Consider the following 26572-nt stretch of genomic DNA (forward strand, 5'->3'; position numbering starts at 1 on the left):
TATGTAAACTTCTGACCCACTGGAATTGTGATGCAGTGAATTATAAGTGAAATAATCTGTCTGTAAACAATTGTTGAAAATATTACTTGTGCCATACAAAAAAATAGATGTCCTAACCGACTTGCCAAAATTACAGTTTGTTAACAAGACATTTGTGGAGTGGTTAAAAAACAAGTTTGTTAACAAGACATTTGTGGAGTGGTTAAAAAACAAGTTTTAATGACTCCAACCTAAGTGTATGTAAACTTCCGACTTCAACTGTATATATTCTTGCAACGTTCCCATGAAGTGTGTCTACAACATTAATACCTTATGTTCTGAGAACATGGCAACCATGTTCTGTGTATGTTCGGTGGGACTATGATGGAATATTCTACTAACCCTCAGAAAACTGAACACATCAATGTTCTTCAAACATTCCCATGAAAATAGTCTAGAACGTTAATATATTATGTTTTAAGAACATACCAACCATGTTCTGTGTATGTTTGGTGGGATGTTGATGGAATATTCTCCTAATCCTCAGAAAACTGAACATGTAAATGTTGTTGCAATGGCTCCCGAGTGGCGCAGTGGTCTAAGGCACTGCATCTGAGTGCAAAAGATGTCACTGCAGTCCTTGGTTTGAATCCAGGCTGCATCACATCTGGCTGTGATTGGGAGTCCCATAGGGCAGTGCACAATTGGCCTAGGTTTGGCTGGGGTAGGCTGTCATTGTGAATGAGAATGTTATCCTAACTGACTTGCATGGTTAAATAAAAACATTTATTTTCTAATTTAACGTGTCTACAACAATATCTTATATTCTGAGAACATGGCAACCATGTTCTGTGTATGTTTGGTGCGACGTTGAAGGAATATTCTCCTAACCCAAACAAAACCAGACATATGAATGTCTTGCAATGTGCCCACGAAACATGTCTAGAACATTAAAGTTCTGAGAACATGGTAACTACGTTCTGGGTAAGTTATATTTTACATTAACCAAATGGTCTCTTGGAAACATTCCATGCACATGGGAACATTCCTATAAAAATCTTAGCTACTGAACGAATTAGACGCTTAAGGGGATGTTATACAGTTGTTGGAACATTTGTTGTTAGCTGGGATGTTGCTGGGGATCAGAAATGTCGGGTGCAAGAGAGTTTGATATGCTAGGCAGTGTGGAAAGTAGAGGATGATGGGCAAAGGGTGAGAGCCTGAGAGGATCCCTATGAGTAGTAGTAGGCCAGTACAGAGTGACCCAAACAGTTTGTGCATTAGTAAGGTTGGCATCTTGGCATTTATTGCTATGGTCATTAATTGTACCGCACAGATGGAACGGAGATCCCAGAAGATTGATTTGGTGGCAGCTGAGACGTTTTTGGGTGTCAGAGATTTTAGTGCAGAAGATCTACAGGGGGTTTTGAGAGAAGAGATTCCATCCTCCCGGGCCGACAGCCTGGTGTAGGATCTGTTAGGGCAAAAGTAGTGGGAAGAGGTGTAGGGTTTGTTGGGGATAGTGGCGTATACAGTTGAAGTCAAAAGTTTACATACACCTTAGCTAAATACATTTAAACTCAGTTTTTCACAATTCCTGTCATTTAATCCAAGTAAAAATTCCCTGTTTTAGGTTAGTTAGGATCACCACTTTATTTTAAGAATGTGAAATGTCAGAATAATAGTAGAGAATGATTTATTTCAGCTTTTCTTTCTTTCATCACAATCCCAGTGGGTCAGAAGTTTACATACACTCAATTAGTATTTGGTAGCATTGCCTTTAAATTGTTTAACTTGGGTCAAACGTTTGAGGTAGCCTTTCACAAGCTTTCCACAATAAGTTGGGCCCATGAATTTTGTCCCATTCCTCCTGACAGAGCGTGTGTAACTGAGTCAGGTTTGTAGGCCTCCTTGTTCACACACACTTTTTCAGTTCTGCCCACAAATTTTCTATGGGATTGAGGTCAGGGATTTGTGATGGCCACTCCAATACCTTGACTTTGTTGTCCTTAGGCCATTTTGCCACAACTTTGGAAGTATGCTTGCGGTCATTGTCCATTTGGAAGACCCATTTGCGACTAAGCTTTAACTTCCTGACTGATGTCTTGAGATGTTGCTTCAATATATCCACATAACTTTCCTATCTCATGATGCCATCTATTTTGTGAAGTGCACCAGTCCCTCCTGCAGCGAAGCATCCCCGCAACATGATGCTGCCACCCCCGTGCTTCACGGTTGGGATGGTGTTCTTTGGCTTGCAAGCCACCCCCCTTTTCCTCCAAACATAATGATGGTCATTATGGCCAAACAGTTCTATTTTTCTTTCATCAGACCAGAGGACATTTCTCCAGAAAGTACGATCTTTGTCCCCATGTGCAGTTGCAAACCGTAGTCTGGCTTTTTTATGGAGGTTTTGGAGCAGTGGCTTCTTCCTTGCTGAGTGGCCTTTCAGGTTATGTCGATATAGGACTCGTTTTACTGTGGATATAGATACTTTTGTACCTGTTTCCTTCAGCATCTTCACAAGGTCCTTTGCTGTTGTTCTGGGATTAATTTGCACTTTTCGCACCGTTAATCTCTAGGAGACAGAACGCGTCTCCTTCCTGAGCGGTATGACGGATGCGTGGTCACATGGTGTTTATACTTGTGTACTATTGTTTGTATAGATGAACTTGGTACCTTCAGGCGTTTGAAAATTGCTCCCAAGGATGAACCAGACTTGTGGAGGTCTACAATTTTTTTGGTCTTGGCTGATTTCTTTTGATTTTCCCATGATGTCAAGCAAAGAGGCAGTGAGTTTGAAGGTAGGCCTTGAAATACATCCACAGGCACACCTCCAACCTCCAAGCACAGTCAACTTAGTGTATGTAAACTTCTGACCCACTGGAATTGTGATACAGTGAATTATAAGTGAAATAATTTGTCTGTAAACAATTGTTGGAAGAATGACTTGTGTCATGCACAAAGTTGATGTCCTAACCGACTTACCAAAACTATTGTTTGTTAACAAGACATTTGTGAAGTGGTTGAAAAACAAGTTTTAATGACTCCAACCTAAGTGTATGTAAGCTTCCGACTTCAACTGTATGTACAGTAGGGTTAGATGGCGGTGCAATGCATTTTTCCCATTCTCCTTTTCCCGTTTTTGTGAACAAATGTGAAATTCACACTCCAACCTGTAAACGCCAGCAATATGCAACAAAGCCTCTTGTCTGCCTGAAAACTAGAAGAAGACGAAGAAGAAGAAGAAGAAGAAGAAGAAGAAGAAGAAGAACGTGCTAGTGATGTGAACAAGGCTAGATGGGATACATTCTATGTCAAAATAAAGTCAAAAGTTGATTTTAACCCTAACTATTTTTCTGACCTTAACCCAATTATCTCAAACTGCTACGTAAACCGCAAACTGCTACGTAAACCTACCGCGTAAATTCTCCTAACCTGCTCCGAAATATCAATTCTGACATAAACTGTATCCCTTCTAGACAAAATCGAGTGATACTGACATAAGACCCTAAAAGCAAAATGGCAGCCAGCAGTGGAAAATCTGTTCTGTTCGTGTGTCTGGGTAAGAAACGACCAAGAAAAAGACCAGTCTCTGTGATTTCATGCACATAACGAGTCAATGGTGTGTCAAGGTGATAATACATTCAACAAATTGCCATACACTTGGAACTGACTGTCGTTTGTACGTGAATGACAAGTGATGCTAACGGGTGCTATGCTATGCTAGCTCCAGTAGTTACTGAGTAACTAGCTAGCTAAACCACTGAAAACGTTGGTACAATAACTATTGCAACCGCTATTGTAGTTAGTTAGTTAGCTAGCTAACTAAATTGCACATATCAATTTCTGTATCCAACTTGCAATACTAAAACCTTACATTCACTGCCATGATTTAGTTTGGAATCTGTCCATTAGTTCATTTCGTTGGGCCACGCAGTTCTTTAACATCTTTGAAAAACTAGTGACCACTCATCAAACTTGCCTAATATCCCTTACTAATATATCACCAGATTATCTTTATCTGAAATGCAAAGGCAATGAAAAGGTTGCTCAATGATTATACCATGGCGTAAGACCTTTGGACAGTAGAGTCCAATGTAAAATTATGTACGAAGAGCATGTGCCATAGCCAGGCAGGCTAAGGTGATTATGGGAATTCATTTTGTAGTCAACAGCCAGCTACCAAAAGTTTCTCATGTTTCCAATATGTTATATTGAACTGTTAATTGGACATTTCATTTCAACGACGTTCCATTGTTCAGATTGCATAAGGTAAAACGTGACCACATTGCCATGTAATACCTCCAATCAAACACTGTAGCTGACTCACTTGGGTCTCAACAAGTTCAATTATTATTTTTCATTCAGAAATATAGGCTAGATATTCACCAAGACTCCAGGGGATATTGTGAGATAATCAGTTTTTGCTGATGCAAGTGTAGCAGATGGGTATCTCCACTAACGCTGCCAAATAGCTAACTTTTCTGTGGCTCGACTGGGTACATTCTCGACTCAGGAGGGTGGTCATATGTGTTTGCGAGGCAGAGGTCCTAGGTTCGAGCCTCGGTATGAGCTGAGTTATGAGGAAGTGGTACTGGTGAAGCAAGCAGCGTGACCTAATTTAGCCAAGCACTCTAATGGTAGTCAGCTTATTATGTGTCTTTTTTTTTTAACAGGGAACATTTGCAGGTCCCCCATCGCCGAAGCCGTCTTCAGGAAAATGGCGACAGATGCTGGTGTTGTTGACAAGGTAAAGACTTAAATGTATATATATGTGTGGGTAGATCTTCACAGGAACATATTGACAGCTCTGTTACATAGAAGTAATGCATATATTATGTAACTTGTTTTGTGTAGACTTTGCTCCACATATGTTGTACGTTTGTTGAGCTACTGTACTCTTTTGATTGATAAACTTTTGTTCCCCTACTGCATCATATTCCAAACTGTTTAAAAATATATATTTAAAAAAAACTTTATTTAACTAGGCAAGTCAGTTAATAACAAATTCTTATTTACAATGACGGCCTACCAAAAGGCCTCCTGCGGGGACGGGGGCTGGGATTCAAAATAAAAATGAATTAAATACAAATATAGGGCAAAACACACATCACAACAATAGAGACAACATTACATAAAGAGAGACCTAAGACAACAACACAGCATGGCAGCAACACAACATGACAACAACACAACATGGTAGCAGCACAAAACAGGGTACAGACATTATTGGACACAGACAACAGCACAAAGGGCAAGAAGGTAGAGACAATACATCACGCGAAGCAGCCACAACTCTCAGTTAGAGTGTCCATGATTGAGTCTTTGAATGAAGAGATTGAGATTAAACTGTCCAGTTTGAGTGTTTGTTGCAGCTTGTTCCAGTCGCTAGCTGCAGTGAACTGAAAAGAGGAGCGACCCAGGGATGTATGTGCTTTGGGGACCTTTAACAGAATGTGACTGGCATAACGGGTGTTGTATGTGCAGGATGAGGGCTGCATTAGATATCTCCGATAGGGGGGAGTGAGGCCTAAGAGGGTTTTGCAAATCAGCATCAACCAGTGGGTCTTGCGACGGGTATACGGAGATGACCAGCTCTGCAGTCTTCTGCTTCTAGAGATGGAGATGCATTTTTAACAGTATAGGCTAAGGAAACAAACAAATTAGACTGAACTCTGTCAACCTATTTTTAGATTGCTCTAATGTGCTGCATGTGCTGAGTCATTGTGTGCATATGAATACATTTTGCTTTGTTGTTGCTGTTCTCCTGCTCTGCATAGTGGAGGATAGACAGTGCTGCCACCTCCACCTATGAGATAGGCAACCCTCCAGACCACCGTGGTCAAGCCTGCATGAAGAAACACGGGGTGCCCATGAGGCATGTAGCCAGGCAGGTACGACCAACCCCTTTATCCTTCCTGTTAGCATTAGCTAGCTAGCTCTTGTGTTCTCTGTTGTTGCAGTGGGTCATAGACAGTGGTGCCACGACTGACTGGAACACAGGCAGCTCCCCGGACGCCCGTGGTCTGGCCTGCTTGAGGACACATGGCATTGAAACAAAACACAGGGCCCGACAGGTATATGATACATCAGTCACCCTGGGGTCCTTGCTGGGTCACTTTGGAGACTGTTTAAAAATGTGTGTGGCATGGATAGTGTGTGTGAGTTGGCTGTATTAGCCTAAATCCCATGAATAAAACACTCGAGCACAATGACTTTCCTAGCAGTACTAACTTTTATTGCCAATGCTTAGTATTGCATCCTGATAGACACTGCTAAATCACACCAAGATGTTATGAAGTCTGGTATCTAGGCTCTCCAAATCTACTCAGTCTATTGAAAGAGACAAGCTTGGGGTTAATTCCATTTCAATTCCAGTCAATTTAGGAAGTACACTGAAATTTAAATTCTTGTCAACCCGTTTCATTTTGGAAAATGTGTAATTTGGTTTACTTTTTTAATTGACTGGAATTTAAATTGATTTCACCCCAACCATATTTGCCAACTGTGTTAGTGGGCCTCATGTTTTGCTGGTCTTTTTCTCTCCAAAGTTTTTCCAGCTCTCCCTGTCTCTCCTGCCAGCTCTCTGGTGCCCTCCCTGACCCAATGCTGGGAAGGGGAGCTGCCGTCATGTTGGTTTGTCTCTCATAACGGACAGAGGCCAACCCCGTTCTAATCTCCAGAAATTAGGGATGGGAGCTCAACGCTGCCCTGGCTCTGAGCCACCCATGTCTCCACGCAATGAACTTTGACAAGCTCTGAGTTTCTCTCTCTCGCTCTCTGTTCCCCCCCGTTCCCTGCTAATTTCAGTGAACTTTAACTCACTGTTTCTTGCCTCTAATGTAATGTCTCGGCTTGCCTCAGAAAATACTGTTTAGAGACAAACGGGAGTTTGTTTGTTTTATTGAGAGACAACCGCAAGGGGATAGAATGGGGACTATTCATTTTTTGTTGTTGTTGTTAATGAATCCATAAGTGCATCATCACAGAGAAAGATTAAGTTATTTTAGTCTTAACACTGGAAATTCCAGATAATTGATTTGATTGGAGGGGGCCCTGCAAGGGGTTTGAAGCAATATGATTTTTTGCCATGAATGCAAATTGTCAGAATCAAGCATAATTTTTTTCAGTCTGGGTGTCATCCCAATTCCCATCACCACATTTTACTTACTATAGCTTTAGACTGAGCTCTTGTAATCAGACAGTTCCCTGCTCAAACTCACTGCTCACCAAGAGTCATACAATAACTCAACAACTCCACACGGTTTCTGAACTTTTTATCTGTCTGCCCTTAGACCGGGTCATCGTTCTCCCTTATTTCTCCTTATATCTCTCCCCTCCTACCCGTTCCTCATATAGCAGCCTCCCTGACTGTCAGTCAAAAATTCCAGAAATCCAACCAGGCTCTATCGCTGCATTGTGGAGGGGGTTCACATGAGGATTTTGACCAGAGATTATTGCAAAGGGAGAAGACAAATATTGTGTGTGTTTGTGCTGTAAAGCCCAAGCGGGGAACTACAGAGTTGAAATAGCAGTGGATGGAATTTGACATTTTGCCAACTTAACTTTGATTTTGCAAGGGTTTTTGGATACTACATACACAACACCTAGTTATTATATACTCTTATTATACAAATCTGGAATGGCCATGTTTTGGCGAGCTTTCATGTATATTACTCTTTCTCTGTCTTTAATCCCTCTACTTCTTTCTCTTCACTCTTTTAACCTCTCCATTCCCAAGTCCCACCCTAGAAACCCTTTCAAACCATAAGTGAGGCATGGCCTCACTCTCTCCTGAGTCATGGCTGCTGAGTAAGTGTTGCAAGATTCACATACAGTGCATTCAGATCCCTTGATTTTTTTCTTCACACATTTTGTTACGTTCAGCCTTATTCTAAAATTGATTTAAAAAAATATATATTCTCATCAATCCACACACACTACCCCATAATGACAACGCAAAAACAGGTTTTCAGATATTTGTGAAAATGCATTACAATTATAAAAACAGATATTTAATTTACATAAGTATTCAGACCCTTTACTCATTACTTTGTTGAAGCACGTTTAGCAGCGATTACAGCCTCAAATCTTCTTGGTTATGATGCTACAAGCTTGGCACACCTGTATTTGGGGAGTTTCTCACATTCTTCTCTACAGATCCTCTCAAGCTTTGTCAGGTTGGATGGGGTCTCTCCAGAATGTTAGATCGGGTTAAAGTCCGGGCTTTGACTGGGCCACTCAAGGACATTCAGAGACTTGTCCCGAAGCCACTTCTGCATTGTCTTGGATGTGTGCTTAGGGTCATTGTCCTGTTGGAAGGCGACCCTTCGCCTTCGGCTCTGAGCGCTCTGGAGCAGGTTTTCATCAAGGATCTCTCTGTACTTTGCTCCGTTCATCTTTCCCTCAATCCTGACTAGTCTCACAATCCCTGCCGCTGAAAAACATCCCCGCAGCATTATGCTGCCACCACCATGCTTCACCTTAGGGATGGTACCAAAACAGGAAGCACCTGAGGTTAATTTCAAGTCTCATAACAAAGGGTCTGAATACTTATGTAAATAAGGTATTTCTGTTTTAGATTTTTTATACATTTGCAAAAAATGTAAAACCGGTTTACACTTTATCATTATGGGGTATTTAGTGTAGATTGAAAATTATTAATTTAATCAATTTGAGAATAAGGCTGTAACGTAACACAATGTGGAAAAAGTCAAAGGGTCTGAATACTTTCCGAATGCACTGTACTTGGAAGATGTACTGCTTTGATCCCTTTCATAACCCTGAACATGGAGGTACCCAGACACCGCTCCTCTCCATCTCTCTCTCGCTCCCCCTCTCTTTCTCCTTCCTCTTCTCTCTCGGAGTTCTCTAGAACCTCTCAATTTGACTCAACAAGAACCAGGGAGAGATCTTTACCACTGTAATGGAACACATATACCAGGCAGAAGTTATATAGGGCCTAGTGCCTGACAGTTAAACTTTATAGAGAAATCACAACAGCCAGTCTTTTGTTGTCAACACACACCAGTACCAATGTTAACATTTTGTCTTCTGTGTTTTTTCTTCTTCTAGGTGACAAAGGAGGATTTTATGTCATTTGACTACATTCTGTGCATGGATGAGAGCAATTTGAGGTATATGCATCTTAACCCTATGTTCGTGTGTGAGTGCATGTGTGTCCGTCCATGCGTATTTATGTGTGTGTGTGTGTGTGCTCGGTCTACTTCCTTTGTTCAAGAGGGGGGTGAACACAATTTGCAACATCTGCACGGACACTCTTGACTCACAGAGCGGTGTTCTGTGCCATGACATCATGACAAGTCTATTCTATTCCGGGCTGCCATTCAAAATGATTGGAGTAAAAAGAAAAATGTTTAAGTAAGTAACATCCTGGGGTTTACTTGTTCTATGACCCTATGGCACTTACCCAAACATGATTACCGGGGTCACAAACTAAGTCAGAGAAGAGCTTATGCGGAGTGTAGAAATGGCCCGGGATATTGAGATAGACAGAACAGACCGAGCAATAAAAGTACAATAGGAACGAGGTAATTGTCAGATCCAAACTTTATATCAGGAACTCGGGGACGGCTGTCGTCCATTCAAAATGTCATTGTATGTTAAAGTTGGGCTTTCCCTGCAACGGGTCAGGTAAGGGGATGCCTTGGCGATTGTGGAGAAGTATATTGTGTACACACACACACAGATGCACACGTGACATACAGGCAGACATGTACACCTCAAGGTCTATGTAAAGTGTAGGGGTAAAGTCTGTCTAACAAGTGAGTGTCCCTAAGCTGTTTGCATGTGAAGCCTGGGCAGGGGGAGGGATATTTCTTGCTACTTTGAACGTTCAGGGATCATTTAGAGATCACATGCCTAAGGCGGTGCGGTCTGTAAGCAGCTTACTGAGGTCTTTGGATGCCTCGTCTTTTCTGTTTGGGGGCGACTTTTCCCTTCATCCATTCTGTTTCTCTCTCCAAGTATTTGGTTGGCTAGCGAGAGAAAGAGATTAACCTTAACTCCCTGCCAATTATTACCAATGACTTAATTAATCATCACCAGTTAGGTTTTACATGTGTTATTATTGTGTTGGATTATAGTGCTTTTACATTTCAGTTTAGTCAGTGGGAACCAGGAGCCCTTTCAGCTCCATTCTACATTTACAATGCAGTGCTATAGAACTAACCTTAACCCCCCCCCGCAGTAGGGCGGTAGTTCCCTGTTTTGAGTCCCATTCCCAGTATTGGAATCTTCTCTGCTTGGCCCCATACCCTCACTGTGGGGGAGTCAGTCCCCTCTCGGTCCAAGCAGTATGGCTGGCCATTTCATTTGAGCCATTACACTACTTACAATGGGAAGGACCTGGCAACCGCTTTGTTTTAGTGCCTGGGTTAGTAATATTTTTTTTTTTTATATCCATCCGCTACATTTCTAAACCCCTGTGGTCTGGTTTCCAGCCAGGCTTGGTGCATGGATCCTTCCTAGCTGCTTTTATTACTGTCTGAGTGTGTTGTTGTATTTATAAGCCCAATTACCCAAGCATCAAAATTAAAGAAACCAGTAAAGTCAATAAAAGACTCATTTCCACAGTTGGATTGTGAGGACGTGTTTGAAGAAGTTGTGTAGCCTTTAAGTAACTGTTCTAGTAACTGTCAAAACGATTTAGTCACAAATAAATTCTCATATATTGATATTTGGTTTCAGAGTTCGACTTGTTTTGCACTGATAGCGTATACCAGAGTAAGCCATTTGGAAAACTTGGAATAGAATAGATGTGTTGTCTGTGATAGGCTCTTGCGTGTAACAGAAACACCAAACCAACAAAATGGGTGTCTAAGACTTATTAAACCTTTTTTATTTGGTTCCATTTGTTATGACAGATGGCCATTTATACCACAATAAAAGTTGTTCTATGAAATGTGTGGTTACATTTGTAAAAGTCTGTCCAGATATATGGTCCAAAATGGCACTGGTGGTATTTGATTTTAGTATTGTCACAGGAACACATCCTAACCGTCTGACTTTTCTCTCTCTTTACAGTGACCTGAAAAAGAAGGCAAACTCTGTGAAAAACAGCAAAGCCAAGATTGAGCTGCTGGGCTCGTACGACCCAGAGAAACAACTGATCATCAAAGACCCATACTACGTAAGTCTACTGCACTGACAGCGTTTTCCCACCAGTACTAAGGGGCCCTATCACAACTGGGTTACTAGGTTTAGACAAAAAAAACGATTCTGCTGCTCGCGTTGTGAACAAAAAAGAACCATGACTGCATATGGCTTAACCCACCAACATTATTCTAAAGTACTGTAGGCTAGATGAATCCATGTCCTGTTCTCTATAGGGTAAGTTTCCATGTTAACTCCCATAATTCAGAGTCCTTGTGTCCTCACACCAGCACTATCTATGCCTAAGCCTCACTCTGGACTCCCGAGTGGCGCAGCGCTCTAAGGCACTGCATCTCAGTACAAGAGGCGTCACTGTCCCTGGTTCAAATCCGGCCTTAATCCGGCCTTGGGAGTCCCATAGAGTGGTGCACAATTGGCCCAGCGTCGTCCAGGTTTGGCCGCGGTAGGCCGTCATTGTAAATAATCATTTGTTTGTAACTAACTTGCCTAGTGTAAATTTTAAAAAAAAGTCATCCCCAGTTAAAACCACTGTATGGAACAATTGGTTTCTGATGGGAAAACAGTAGCAAGATATTGTCTTCATACGATATTATTAGGATACGATATTATCATGATACTTTGGTGCCGATACGATATATATTGTGATTCTCACAATTCTATATGTATTATGATTCGATCATTTGATGTTCCAAACATTATTGCTCACATATGTCTGCTGCAGAGGGACAAGAGAGCTATGAGAAAGATCTGATCAGTTATGGAAATAAAACTGTCAAAAACAAATTGTCTCCCTACTTAAAAAGATGGAGAACAAGCTATGAAGGAAAAATACTGGAGTTTTGGTTCCGTTACAGCCAAATAGCGCAAAGATAATATTGCGAAATTGTCAAAACGATACGATATAGCGTCAAAAATAATATCCTGATATGTACAGTACCAGTCAAAAGTTTGGACGCCTACTCATTCAAGGGGTTTTCGTTATTTTTACTATTTTCTACATTGTAGAATAATGGTGAAGACATCAAAACTATGAAATAACACATATGGAAACAGCATTCAGCAGCGATACGCCATCCCATCTGGTTTGCGCTTAGTGAGACTATCATTTGTTTTTCAACAGAACAATGAGACAAGAAAAACCCTGGAATGAGTAGGTATGTCCAAACTTTTGACTGGTACTGTAACTATCGATTTTTGTTCCCCATCACTAATGTCCTGTGTCCTCAAGTCTCTCTGCAGCCCCTCCTTTACCATCTCACAACATGTTTCATGGCTTTGTTAACTTTTCCCAGCTTTAAATGCTTCCTATGCATTCGTAAGTCCTGCCAAATGGCATCGGAAGTGGAGGCCAGTTGGTTTGTGTAGAGTAGATAGAATTTTACATGGATGTGATGAGGGAGGGGGGGGGGGGGGGGGGGGGGGGGGGCAGTTAGTTTGACAGTTGAAGTCCAGTTGTTGGTCTACTACGGTCTCTGCTGTTGGTCTACTACGGTCTCTGCTGTTGGTCTACTACGGTCTCTGCTGTTGGTCTACTACGGTCTCTGCTGTTGGTCTACTACGGTCTCTGCTGTTGGTCTACTACGGTCTCTGCTGTTGGTCTACTACGGTCTCTGCTGTTGGTCTACTACGGTCTCTGCTGTTGGTCTACTACGGTCTCTGCTGTTGGTCTACTACGGTCTCTGCTGTTGGTCTACTACGGGTCTCTGCTGTTGGTCTACTACGGTCTCTGCTGTTGGTCTACTACGGTCTCTGCTGTTGGTCTACTACGGTCTCTGCTGTTGGTCTACTACGGTCTCTGCTGTTGGTCTACTACGGTCTCTGCTGTTGGTCTACTACGGTCTCTGCTGTTGGTCTACTACGGTCTCTGCTGTTGGTCTACTACGGTCTCTGCTGTTGGTCTACTACGGTCTCTGGTGTTGGTCTACTACGGGTCTCTGCTGTTGGTCTACTACAGTCTCTGCTGTTGGTCTACTACGGTCTCTGCTGTTGGTCTACTACGGTCTCTGGTGTTGGTCTACTACGGGTCTCTGCTGTTGGTCTACTACGGTCTCTGCTGTTGGTCTACTACGGTCTCTGCTGTTGGTCTACTACGGTCTCTGCTGTTGGTCTACTACGGTCTCTGCTGTTGGTCTACTACGGTCTCTGCTGTTGGTCTACTACGGTCTCTGCTGTTGGTCTACTACGGTCTCTGGTGTTGGTCTACTACGGGTCTCTGCTGTTGGTCTACTACAGTCTCTGCTGTTGGTCTACTACGGTCTCTGCTGTTGGTCTACTACGGTCTCTGGTGTTGGTCTACTACGGGTCTCTGCTGTTGGTCTACTACGGTCTCTGCTGTTGGTCTACTACGGTCTCTGCTGTTGGTCTACTACGGTCTCTGCTGTTGGTCTACTACGGTCTCTGCTGTTGGTCTACTACGGTCTCTGCTGTTGGTTGTGGAGGAAGATAATTAGAAAAAAGGAGGGAAATGTTTCAGGAATGTGAAAATGCAGGCAAACTGCATGTTTGGTTTGATGAGGAATGCTACATAAATCATATCCCCCTGTCCTATATTCTTGTTAAAATAATAAATGAATGAATTTGTTGTGTGGTCTTGACTAGGGACATGCATGTTGCGGGTAGACCTCTGATCGCATAATGTCATGTGTGGGTAATTGAGATGTTTATATTAGGGTTTCAGGAAATACCCTTTTGATAGAATAATGACGGTAAAGTATTAATGTTGCGATGGTTGTGGTTGACCAAAATTAAGTGTCTGTGTGCGCTCTGGCTCCATCATGTGTGTCCCTCTTCTTGGCTGTCTGTCCCTGTGTGTTAAAATCCCAGTGCTGTCAAAAATGTGATTTTCCTATGTTTTATATATGTTTCCACATGGAGGTTGTAAAAATATTGTGAAAATGATAATATCCTTTTAGTGTAAGAGCTGTTTGGAAAAAAAGAAAATGCCTGGAATTTCAGCCTGTTTTGGTGGGATGGAGTTTTTGCTTCACCAGGCAGTAAATGAGTTAATAGACCAATAAGAGTTCTAAACCTCTCTGCCAATAACAGCTAGTTTTCAGTTTTCCCCTCCCCACTTAGACCACTACAACAGTCCTAGAAAAATTATTGCTTGAGAAATTACTCTTTGCTAAGAAGCAATTTTTGTTTCGTTTTGATCATTTCAATTAGAAACAGTCACAGTAAGGTATCTAATTGTTACCCAGAAATGATTTGCTATTGAGATAAAAATGTCTGCATTGGACCTTTAACACCAGCTGTGAGTGTGTGGTAGCCAGAGGGAGCTTAGCCTTAAACATGGTTTCAGAGGCGAGTAAATAAATATTTTGGCCTGTTGACAGCACTGGGCTGTGGTCCGTCATCTGTCGCCACATCGCATGGCAGAGAAGCACAGTAAAGGACTAGAGCCAGACGGCTGTTTTTTAAATAAATTGAGACATAAATTCAGTCCAACCTTAGAGCCGATGACAAGCTCTGAGGAGGACGTAGCTGAATGGGTTTCCAAAGACTTCATTTGGAGCCTTTTTGTTTGGATCAGAGACTGGGTTTGGGGGGTGGAGGAACTGGGTGGGTGTTAAGTCTTCAGGTGTGGTTGGCTGTTCTCCTGCCAGCGAAGGAGTATATTAAAAGGCTAACTGTCAAATGTGTCCAAGTACATTTTGCACAGGGACTCATTTCTGAACGTTTCTGCTTTTGATTTTAGTTCCAGTATGGTATAAAACGAGCAGTCCGTTTATAAAAAACAATACAATTTTTCAGACGGTTTTTACCTTTTACAATGGCCTGAACAAGTAAAAAACACTTTTAAAACGTATTACAAAATGGCATGTGCACTCTACTCCTAGACCATTTCTGAGGAAAGAAAATATCTTTCATTTTTGGATGAACTTTTTAAAGTTAGTGTTACATGCCGTTGTCGGCCATCTTCCCTGGTTGTTACAGATCTGATTTTTTATGAATATGAGATCATCGCTTTAGGAGTCCCCAACCGGCCTCTACAATGGGCTGTCTGTGTTTCACCAATGCATGTGGACAGATATTACATCTATTGTTGTTGTTTTTTTATTGCATCTCTCTCTGTTTGGTATATTTTTCTGGAAAGAGTCTCTTCTTGATGTTTTAACATTACTATTCACACAGTGTAAATTTGAGTTTTAAATTAGTTTGCCGCACAGCAGGAGAGAGAAATGCTGAACATTTCAAAGGACAAAACATGCCCTTTTGGCACTTTGGATTGGTGTTACAGGTCTCTGAAAGGTGTAACGTTATTTATGGTGGGCCTGGAAAGTTGGCTTGGGCTGTTTTCTTCTCTATTATTGGCCAATTTAATCACGAGCCAATTAGCCAGAACTGTGTGGGTTTTGGGGGGGGGGGGGGGGAAACGTCACTGAAGAAACCCCCCATCCAATGTCAGCTCTATATTCTACTGGTTTGGGAAATGATTGAACTAGTAACTAGAGGCTTTCTGATCCAGATTTGGAGAAAGATGAACTGTTTCATTGCTCAAGGAAAAGGCTCTTTCCTGCTGTCTTATTTTGATGGCACTATTTAAATGCCTTATAAAAACAATATTGGTGAACACATCAAATTTTATTTTATAGCTTTCTGAAAAGCAGAAATGTATAACTTTTATTCATACAATATTTTGGGGCAAAATTCATTGATTTCCCTTTTTTTTCCTGTTTTATAGGGGCATGAGGAAGACTTTGAAAATGTGTACGAACAATGTGTGAGATGCTGCAAAGTGTTTTTGGAAAACAACTCGTAACCAGACCCAAGATCTGACCGGTGAACATCCACCCAAACACTAGATGGATAGTAAAGAAACGATCCTCCGTTATCGTCCATAGTTGTGCAGTTACAATACACATCTGCCAGGTCACACTAACAGTAGTTCCCATCAATATGGTGTAGCAATCAGTTGATTGTCACAATCTACAATATGTCTGTAAAACAAACGGTTTACTGTACTGTGTCCTAAATAAAATGCTTTTTTTGAGGAATTTGCAGATTGTCTGGTCCATTCAAATAAACAATACATACTCAACAGAACTAACAATGCACTATTCTATCTTTATCTTATTTCTCTCTCTTACATTTTGTAAATTGTTAGTCTAATCTAGTCTAACATAGCCATCAACGTTTATAGAGATTAATATGGATGCATTATGGCATGACCAGACATTTTAGGGTTCAGAGGCGAAAGGTTAAAGGTTGAGACCAGGGTCAAAGTTAATGCTTGCCCAAATGATAATCTTGTTGGGTATTTGACACGGGTTTAGTTAGTTACTTTCATGTCACAATGTTTTTTTTAATTTTGAGTCATTCTTCCATTTGTACTCCCATGACATCCTAATTCGAACATCAGGGCGTTGATAAAACAAAACCTATAAAATCACTTTTAATGAGTGTAATTGCTTTAGCTCAGCTATTGGTATTTTAGAGAAATGAGAGGACAAAAATAGTCTGCAGTGATTTTGTTCTCATAACTAACTAATGATGCTACTTAGCCTCTTTATCTTACCACTGGCACCTCCACCATTATGTCTGATTTGGACCCTCACATACTACTCCTTATGTCAAAGATGATTAAAATCCCAAACCATGATGGCAGCCCAAGGTAGTGCAGAATGCTGCCTGTGAAAATAACCCTGAATTGTACGTTTTCAGGTGTATTTCACTGTGGATTTAGTTCCTAGGCTGTGATTGACAGAAATTGGGAGTGGTAATACATAATAAACCAGATGAAGTAAATGAAGGCATTGATATATCGTGCTAGAGTGGAACGACCAAAGGAATGTCCCTCCACACACTGTTCCCTGCTAGTGTGGTCCAGTCTATCCTCTTAGGACTGTGCTCAATCCAAACCAGCAAGCAGAAGTTTACCATACTAGGGTAAAGCCAAAGCATGGTGAATTATTTATTCACCATTGCACAAGAGAGTATTTGAATGAATCTAAAGTTGAGCGTCTGATTTTGATTGAGTAGGACTCTTACTGTAGTATCAGGCTGAGAAAAAAGTGTTACTTAGTGTTGATCACTTTGCCTGCTAGCTTGTAAAAACATATGTTGGCACGGGGGAATGGGATCCACAACGCATAAATCCTGCAGTACAACAAATGGTTGATTGTTTGGTGACTTTGTCATTTGAACTTAAACAAATAGACATTTTCAGACAAATATTTACTCTCTCTTAGGTAAAGAGAACTTCCATTGACAGAATACATTTTCCCAGACGGCAAGTTCACTCAATGCTCATTAAGCAAAAACTACTTGGCTTTAAAGGGATACTTTGGGATTTTGACAATGAGGCCCTGGGGCGGCAGGGTAGCCTAGTGGTTAGAGCAACCGAAAGGTTGCAAGTTCAAATCCCCGAGCTGACAAGCAAGGTACAAAATCTGTCGTTCTGCCCCTGAACAGGCAGTTAACCCACTGTTCCTAGGCCGTCATTGAAAATAAGAATTTGTTCTTAACTGACTTGCCTAGTAAAATAAAGGTACAATTTTTAAAAAATTCCCTAGAGGCAGAGGAACTTGCATGCTAATGCTAGTTAGCATTGTCTTGTGAAACTACATCTAACTTCCTTCATACTGGACACGGAGACATAAAAAATAGTATCCACAATGTTATCTGACTTTGGGGAAGTATATAAAGGGCCTCATTGCCAAAATCCCAAAGTATCCGATTACTATTACAGTACATAATGTGAATTTTAGATAACTGACTTTGCAAAGTGTTTTATTTGTCTTTTAATCTACAGTGAACAAAAATATAAATGCAACATGCAAACATTTCAAAGATTATGATCAGAAAAAACATTCAGTATTGGGTGTGACCACCATTTGCCTCATGCAGCATGACACATCTCCTTCGCATAGAGTTGATCAGGCTGTTTGTTAACTGTGGCCTGTGGATTATTTCCCCCACTCCTCTTCAATGGCTGTGCGAAGTTGCTAAATATTGGCGGGAACTGGAACACGTACATGTCGAACCACAGCATCCCAACATGCTCAATTGGTGACATGTCTGGTGAGTATGCAGGCCATGGAAGAACTGGGCCATTTTCAGCTTCCAGGAATTGTGTACAGACCCTTGCAACATGGGGCTGTTTCATTATCATGCTGAAACATGAGGTGATGGTGGCGGATGAATGGCACGAGCCTCAGGATCTCGTCACGGTATCTCTGTGCATTCAAATTGCCATAGATAAAATGCAATTGCATTCATTGTCCGTAGCTCATGCCTGCCCACACCATAACCCTACCGCCCTCATGGGGCACTCTGTTCACAACGTTGACATAAGCAAACCGCTCGCCCACATGGCGCCAAACACGGTGTCTGCCATCTTCCCTGTACAGTTCAAACTGGGATTCATCCGTGAAGAGCTCACTTCTCCAGCGTGCCAGTGGCCATCGAAGGTGAGTATTTGCCCTCTGAAGTCAGTTATGACACCAAACTGCAGTCAGGTCAAGGACAACGAGCACGCAGATGAGCTTCGCTGAGACGGTTTGACAGTTTGTGCAGAAATCCTTTGTTTGTTCCAGCCCACAGTTTCTTCAGCTGTCCAGGTGGCTGGTCTCAGACGATCCCGCAGGTGAAGGAGTGGGATGTAGAGTTCCTGGGCTGGCGTGGTTACAGGTGGTCTGCGGTTTTGAGGCCGGTTGGACATGCTGCCAATTTCTGAAAAATGATCTTGGAGGTGGCTTATGGTTGAGAAATTAACAATCAATTCTCTGGCAACAGCTCTGGTGGACATTCCTGCAGTCAGCATGCAAATTCCCTAAAAACCTGAGGCACCTATTGTGTTGTGTGACAAAACTGCACATTTATTTTATTGTCCCCAGCACAAGGTGTACCTGTGTAATGATCATGCTGTTTAATCAGCTTCTTGATATGCCGCACCTGTCAGGTGGATGGATTATCTTGGCAAAGGAGAAAATGCACACTAACAGGGATGTAAACAAATCTGTGCACAACTATTTCTGTGATCTTTTATTTCAGCTCATGAAACATGGGACCAACACTTAATTAACATGTTGCATTTATATTTAAGTTCAGTGCATTAATCTAGACCTGTAAGGAAGCCAGAGACCTGTGCAACCTACTGGATTCCTATAGATTCCAATTGAATCATATTGCCTGTTATAGTCAGTGATGAACAACACCACGTACTTTAAGAAACAACAGAGAGAGGCCGCTCATGTTTGTACCAATCTTATAATTTATTTAAATATATTTCATGTTTTTGATATATATTTTTTAACACCAAGTTAATATACGTCAAACACTTTCATTTATGGTTGTTATGTGGATTCCTTTTATGCTTTTTACAATATGTACATATTGCACTCAGGTTAGAATGTTTACACATACTGTATGTATACAGAGGAAAACATATGACAACTTGAATATATAAATATACTGTGTACCACACTCAGACTCACAGGAGGGTTTCTTCTTACACACAACTTCTGACTGCAACCAGTGCCTAATATATAGTGTCTCTTGTTTTAATACATGTCTTACAAAGACAAAAGGCAAGGAAATTGTCATGCAGTGAATAATTGAATCATACGTTTCAGTGTGGTCACAGGTAGGTGAGAGAATGTCCGAGATAGCCTTATATCCACTAATAGGTAGTGCTGCTGACGAAGGTATGACGCCGAACCACAACAGAAATACAACCTAAAAAGGAATGACGCAACCCAACCAGAGGATTTGATTGATTCCAATTGTTGTTGTTGTTTTTTTTTGGGGGGGGGGGGGGGGGGGGGGGGGTTAAAAACAAACAAAAGCAATCCCTTTTCTCTTTTGGTAAAAACCAAGAAAGAAAGAAGAAAGTAGAGTTTGTCCAGCCAGCAGGACAATAATAACCCCGAAATCTGTGGTTGCTGCCATGTTTTCCCCCTTCACCTTCTGTATCTTCTGTATAGTCTCTTGTCAAGACCCGCAGTGACCACAGACTGTCGGGTCCAGGCAGGCCTGTGGGTGGTAATCCATGCCTTTGTAAAATAGTGAACTCTGGTGACGGACACTGCGTAATGGTGGACGTGACTGGTTCCACTTTGTTTGGTTTCCCTGTTGTTGTCTAAGGCACTTTTTTTCAGGGCTCTGTCTTCTGGACAGCTCTGGTTTGGCTTCAACCTGCGAGAGAGAGAGAGGAAGTGAAATTTAGTGCTCTCTCGTACTTGGCAGCGCCCAGAAATTCTTTCCTCTCCAAAAGTACCATGAAAAATGGAGAAAGAAACATGATTTGTTACAGATTTTGTATTTCATGCTGTGCTCCAAAAACTGTGTGGACACCGTGCATGGCACTGATTAGATCTACCTATAAGACTGAGAAAGACATTTTAACATTACTTAACTTCTTCCTTTCAACTTAATGCCATGACTCTACGCAGTAAATTGAAACCATGTGAGGTGCAGTTCACCTTTACCAGGTGTTTTAGGTTACATTTCACTTTTGGAACAAGTATTTTTTATGTGGGAAAAGTACTATTGATTTGTGTCAGGTTTAACAATGCATATTATTATACATGTAACAGGTGTATTTGATTAACACTTTCTGTTTGACCTGTGTAAAGCCCATTAGACTGTTATTAGTTTCACTGAATAGACAAGGACCTCCATAAACAAACATACACAATACTTAGGGCCCTGCGCTCTACCAGACCATGTGACCTGACTAGGAAAAACTCTTACAAAAATGATATGCATACTCACTTGATTTCTGCTACCCTTCTGTACATCGTGGGCTCCCTGCTAAGCGTGTGAGAAGCCGTGCGCATCTTTTGAAGTCTTAAAAGGAAAGAAAAGAAATAGAGAGATGAATGAATGCCTGGGAGACAGTACTATGCCTCCCCTTATACATAACATGTGATGTGCCTATAAACACTGCTTTCAATCCAGGGAAAATGTATTCTTTGTCATATGAAGAGGTTGAGGAACTTACATGCAGGTATTGTGCAGTCTCTGGTGTTGTGATATAGTCTGTATACGTGCTTCCTGCATTTGGGATTGAAATACAGAGGACCTGAGGGACAGAGAAAGCCTTTGAATGAAAGCTGAGCAGTCCAACTACTATCACCTTTCTCTCCCTTTCTTGTCCTTTACATCCTGACCCACCGCACTCAAATCTCTCTCTCTCTCTTTCTCTCTCTCACACACACACACACACACACACACACACACACACACACACACACACACACACACACACACACACACATCATATGATGTATATCTCACCTGTTAAGTGTTTTAAAAACTTTTCTTTCTTTCTGAGATCTCTAGGAAATATTTCTGAAAGACAAAAAAGAAGGCAGGGGGTGAGAACAGGAGATCAAAGTGTGTTTCTAACTCTAAGTCGCTCTGGGTAAGAGCATCTGCTAAATGACTAACATGTCAAATGTAAATCACTTTCTTAAGATTCAGCAACTTCAAAATTCCCCAGGCATAACATATTTGAATGATGTGCACCCAGTACCCTCATAGCGCGTTACATTCCGTGGTGGTCTTTTTACCCCACCACTTAAGACTGTTATACAACATATTTTGGAGTTCATGGTAACGCCCAGCTGTCAATGTGCGAACTCACCAATAATTTGATCGCCACTATCTGTTTTGAGGTTTCGTAAATCCCTTTTTGTCTCAACTGGGGATTCTCTCCTAGAAGTCGACTGTGATGCTGCGTTCGTGCCGTTCTCACCGCGGCTCTCCTCCACGTGCTTCACTATGTCTGCAATCCGCCTGAGTAGGCTCTTGTCGTTCCTCGCGACCGTGGGAGCCGTGGCTGGCGCGCTCTCCTCACAGTGGCTGGTAGTACTGCAGATCAGCAATATGAGTCCCATAACTACAGGCTTGCACAGTCCGCTCATTGCTACCGCGGGCTGAGGAAAGGGATCTCCCTCTCTGACGCTGCCTTGAGTTTAACGAGACCCCTGCAAGAGTTAAGACGTGGGGGTCATAAATGAAGCCCTCTGACGCACAGAACCATTACATTGTGTTCTTATCTTCAGCATTTCTCCAACATAAATTATTACATTATATAACCCCACATCTACCATGCCTATATATCCTGTCCTCTTAGACAGAGTATTTCAATGTTAGTCTACACCTGTTGTTGAAGAAGCATGTAAAATACAATTTTATTATACTATATATGACCTATTCACACCCATTCATGCAAGCAAATACGACATCTACTTTCTATAGGAGATTAACAGGCGACGAACCAACTTTCATTGAACAAATCGATCGATATTTGTTTATTCAAACAAAATAGACGGTCAACTTTGTAGGTTAGTTCCAAACAAGTTAACTTTTTCTTACAATTCCTCAAAGCAATTCCAATAGTTCTGCTTATGTTGGACAGTAATGTTGCTTTTATGAAATAAATTGCTATAGTTATTCAGAATGCTGTCCACTTGAGAAAGTGTCAGAGAGAAGTCCGATGGAAAACTGTGAAATTACCTGCTTTGTCTCCGTTTCTAATATCCTCCAGTAAATCCGTCGATGTTTTAATGTCAACGCTATTGAACCGCGCCGGATAACTCAGTCTTCGGCACTGTTCTGCCCCATACCATTCCACGATTTAAAACACGACCACATAGGAAAGGAGAGAATCATCAGTTTTTATAAGAAGTGTATTTGGGCTGCAAGTGCGGTCATCTTCTGATCCTTCCTTGACCGACTTGATGGGAGAGAATGGAAAAGTAATTAAAAGGTCTGCTCCATATAGCCTAGAGGCTAACTTCTGTGTGCGCCTTGATGAAGCCTCAGGTTGTTTGCCAGGGTGCCACTCACTTTTTATTCTCGCTCTCATACGTAAGGAGCTGTCCCTCGAGGATCACCATGTCTTCAATTAGAATGGCGTTATGAACACTCGTAAATAGGAAATATCACTCAAATTTCCCGATCATCCGCTCTGCCTTGTCAATTTCTTTGCGCTCTCCCTTTTTCGTCACTCCACTTATAGCCTATTTGCAATACGCGCTTACCAGGAAGCTTTTTTTAATTGTTTCCTTGAACTGAAATTCCAAATGACTGATGTGAACGTTTGCAGATAACCGCATCTCGTCTTGAATATACTCATAATAACCTCCAATAACCTCGTCACTTTACAAATCAATAACAAATCAACTGAAAGACAATACAATGACCCACCATGACACAAGCTTTCGTAATTATTATATTATTTGCGTAATTCCAACATCGATTCATGAATAGGTGCCAACGGACTGAGAGGAACAAGTGAACTGAAGCCTTCGCCGGTTTAAGATTCGTTTAGTTTACTTTCGTTGGTACAACTCCATCTAAGTAAAGCCTCACGGTGTAATTGGCTTGGTTTCACTGACCTGCCTCCCCCTGAACGCTCATAATTGGTTTCAATCTGTTGGTTGGAATTTGAGATCTGTTAGATGATGACCAATAGCCTACTTATCAACTTGTTGCAAAACCTTCCCCTGTTTGAAACTTTTCCCATGTGTCTCTTTATTTGTGTTTATGGAGTCTTCATGACAGCCAGTAACACATGTTGCCAAGACTCCTTCGTTTATCGGATGTTCAAATTATAGCAGGCCCATATAACGATAATTGACACGATATCTGGTGTCTTTCGATAAAGGCAACGCCCAGGTTAAATGTTACTGCCGTGCATAAAGGACGGTGTGGTGCTGAAAGGACAGCGCTCACCTGCAGTGCGCACCTTCGAGAGTAGCTGCTGCTACACCAGAAGGGAGTGGGGACTGGTGTGTAATCATACAATTAGCTAGAGGGTTGTGTATAATAATATATTGTTATTATTATATTGCACTTCATTTATCACTTTCAATCTTTCTTCCTATTATCAACAATGTAAATCAATCAAACATGTCTGAGTGTCCATTCCTGTTTGTCTTCATCCCTATAGCTTACTCACTGGCATGACATCAACACTGTACCTTTAACACACACCGGCATTATCTCTTTGGGTATACAGATACAGGCTATCAATCTACTAGGGAGGGAAGGAGAGTTCTGAAAGAGAGAGCGTGTGTGTCAGAGATATAGAGAGTGCATCTGTGGAGGTAACATTAATATATAACGTGAATCGGTTCTAAACTAAAACTAAAATCTATTGCTGTGAACACTGTGTCAAGTCTGTGACTAGCGAGTGAGGTCTATAATAAACGAATGCGGGCGTTGAAACTGAAACGCTGAACGCTCTCATGCGATCCTGAAACACCTTGCATACTGGGCGTATCTACCACCACCAACAACCACAGCGAGTCAACTGAATCAATCGAAGAAGAGTGCGTTTAGCCTTTCTCTGTGTGAGCCCTCGTGCCTTTCCCTATAACAAAATGTATTCATATCCCCTCCACAAATATGCATTACACGCGCTGATAACACCACATCTCATGTCACATTCCGCTGGAACTTTTGGCCAGGCGACAGACCCACCACATGTCACAATGTGACAACTACCTGTCCTGATGAAGAGTGAGTGATAAGGAGTAAAAACGACACATACAGCCAGCCACATGCCATGTCTCAGTCACAAGGCCTTTGTCAATGCATAAAGAGATGGAATAAAGAATTCAATTTAGGCAGTTGGTGTCTCAGTCTGCTATGATTTTAATGAATAAAAGTAGCCTATCATGGAGTGTTTGCCTGTAGTGAAATACCCTATTTAACCCTGTTAAGGTTAAACTCTTAAACATTCTTCTGACTCATAGGAATTAGCAGGGGCACAACTTTGGTTTTAGAAGTGGGGGGGCATAGTAAAAAAACATACATTTTATCCAGTCTGATTAACACTCCAAACAGCCTCGGGTAGTCTGCCCAGAGGCATCCGCATGGTCCTAAAGCACACTGTTGGCTAATTTTTTATCACATTCCAATGATAAAAATGCAGGGGGACAAAAATGTAAGTTCAGAATGTGGGGGGGGGGGACATGTCCCTCCCGTCCCAAGGAAAGTTGCACCCCTGGGAATTAGTGACCCTGAACAAACATATTCACATGAGGATTAGTCATTGTTCACCTTACTTGCCCACAAATGTTCCCTTTCTCAATTTATCTGTTTTTTATACTCATACCACAGTGATGAATGATTTTTATATCTTCTTTTAGAGTGATGACCTACATGTCCAGAACATGCTGAATGTATAAATCACTATGATTAACCTCAGTTCTCACAATATGTGACCTCTGCTGGTCACCTGATTTTCTGTCTGGTGGGTTTTGTGGGAGGTCTCTAATTTCTTCTCATTTTTCCCCTCTCTCTTTTCTGTGCTGTGTGTGTTCTTCCTGGGTGATGATATAATACATTTGATATTATACATTATACCTCTGTCATGCACCGTTCTCCTCAGGGTGTCCCATCAGTTGTTTTTTACTTCCTCAAGGTGATATTTGAGATGATTCTCTGTTCTTTGTCAGAATAATGAATGAGATGTCCTCTGCACTTGGCGCCACAGCAAGGGAACCAATGTTGTCGTAATCAGGAATGTTGGAATATCTTCAGTTGTGCGGGTTGGTGACACTTTTTAGATTTTGGCTTTTGGAATCCACTAACTGTTACGTTAGGGCCCAACTCAAAAACCAGTAACTGGATTTCCAGGCTGATTTGAAAACGTGTGAAAGTGTAACCGGTGTGAAATGACTAGCTAGTTAGCGGGGTGCGCTAATAGCGTTTCAATCGGTGACGTCACTCGCTCTGAGACCTTGAAGTAGTTGTTCCCCTTGGCTTTTGTGGAGCGATGGGTAACAAGACTTCGAGGGTGGCTGTTGTCGATATGTGCAGAGGTTTCCTGGTTTGAGCCCAGGTAGGAGCGAGGAGAGGGACTGAAGCAAATCTGTTACATTGGTGCCGCGACCCGGATCACTGGTTGCTACGGAAAAGGAGGAGGTCAAAAGTGGGGTGAGTGTAACCGATGTGAAATGGCTAGCTAGTTAGCGGGGTGCGCACTAATAGCGTTTCAATCGGTGACGTCACTCGCTCTGAGACCTTTAAGTAGTAGTTCCCCTTGCTCTGCAAAGGCTGCGGCTTTTGTGGAGCGATGGGTAACGATGCTTCGAGGGTGGCTGTTGTCGATGTGTGCAGAGGGTCCCTGGTTCAGGGCAGAAGCGAAACTGTTACAAAAGCAAAACAGTAATTCAGAAATTCATCTAGATAACAAATTACACATTCATCCTCTTAGTAATTCAGTGCAAAAAAGAAACTGTCCCCCCCCCCCCCCCCCCCCCCCCCCCCCCCCCCCCCCCCTCCCGTTTTTATTGAATAGGGCTCTTAACCTCTGATAAATGCAGGAAGGAGAATGGCATCCACCCTAAAACATATGTGTGCTTTTGGGATGTCTTCCTCCCCCTTTCCACACGTACGCCTGTTATCTTAAATATTAGCCCCATTTCCTATCCCAAATTACAAACTGCTGTACACACCATTGTAAACCATTACAAGACCTTCTCTGCATGTG

General features: G+C 41.9%; 1 protein-coding gene and 1 long non-coding RNA gene across 9 annotated transcripts; one reads left to right on the forward strand and one right to left on the reverse strand.

Annotated features, from left to right (window-relative positions):
- Positions 1-3267: 3267 nt before the first annotated feature.
- On the forward strand, positions 3268-16115 carry acp1 (acid phosphatase 1). 8 transcript variants are annotated; one of them, XM_036975975.1, is made up of 8 exons: positions 3268-3544; positions 4659-4732; positions 5763-5876; positions 5946-6059; positions 9058-9119; positions 11029-11134; positions 12239-12272; positions 15803-16115. In XM_036975975.1, exons 1-7 carry the CDS (start codon positions 3502-3504, stop codon positions 12266-12268), a joined length of 543 nt encoding a protein of 180 aa, XP_036831870.1. In that variant the 5' UTR covers positions 3268-3501; the 3' UTR covers positions 12269-12272; positions 15803-16115. The 8 variants fall into 8 exon arrangements, with proteins under 8 accessions (XP_036831870.1, XP_036831872.1, XP_021456463.1 ...); XM_036975977.1 differs by lacking the exon at positions 5763-5876; XM_036975978.1 differs by lacking the exon at positions 5946-6059 and having other exon boundaries at positions 3279-3544.
- Positions 16116-19872: 3757 nt separating this feature from the next.
- On the reverse strand, positions 19873-23502 carry LOC110522411. Its single transcript, XR_002473311.2, has 6 exons — positions 22585-23502; positions 21710-22052; positions 21361-21414; positions 21065-21145; positions 20836-20910; positions 19873-20256 (listed from the first exon to the last, which is right to left on the reverse strand). It is a non-coding gene; the product is annotated as an uncharacterized LOC110522411 (long non-coding RNA).
- Positions 23503-26572: the final 3070 nt, after the last annotated feature.

Source organism: Oncorhynchus mykiss, chromosome 4 (genome assembly GCF_013265735.2).
Source record: "Oncorhynchus mykiss isolate Arlee chromosome 4, USDA_OmykA_1.1, whole genome shotgun sequence".
In the NCBI taxonomy this organism is placed as follows: Eukaryota; Metazoa; Chordata; class Actinopteri; order Salmoniformes; family Salmonidae; genus Oncorhynchus; species Oncorhynchus mykiss.

What these genes read in the sequence shown, in the direction of transcription:
- acp1 (XM_021600787.2), top strand. Translation starts at nt 3,502, where the DNA reads ATGGCAGCCAGCAGTGGAAAATCTGTTCTGTTCGTGTGTCTGG. An exon ending in ATGCTGGTGTTGTTGACAAG is followed by an intron (nt 4,733 to 5,762) that starts GTAAAGACTTAA and finishes TGCTCTGCATAG; the next exon opens with TGGAGGATAGACAGTGCTGC. An exon ending in TCATCAAAGACCCATACTAC is followed by an intron (nt 11,135 to 15,802) that starts GTAAGTCTACTG and finishes CCTGTTTTATAG; the next exon opens with GGGCATGAGGAAGACTTTGA.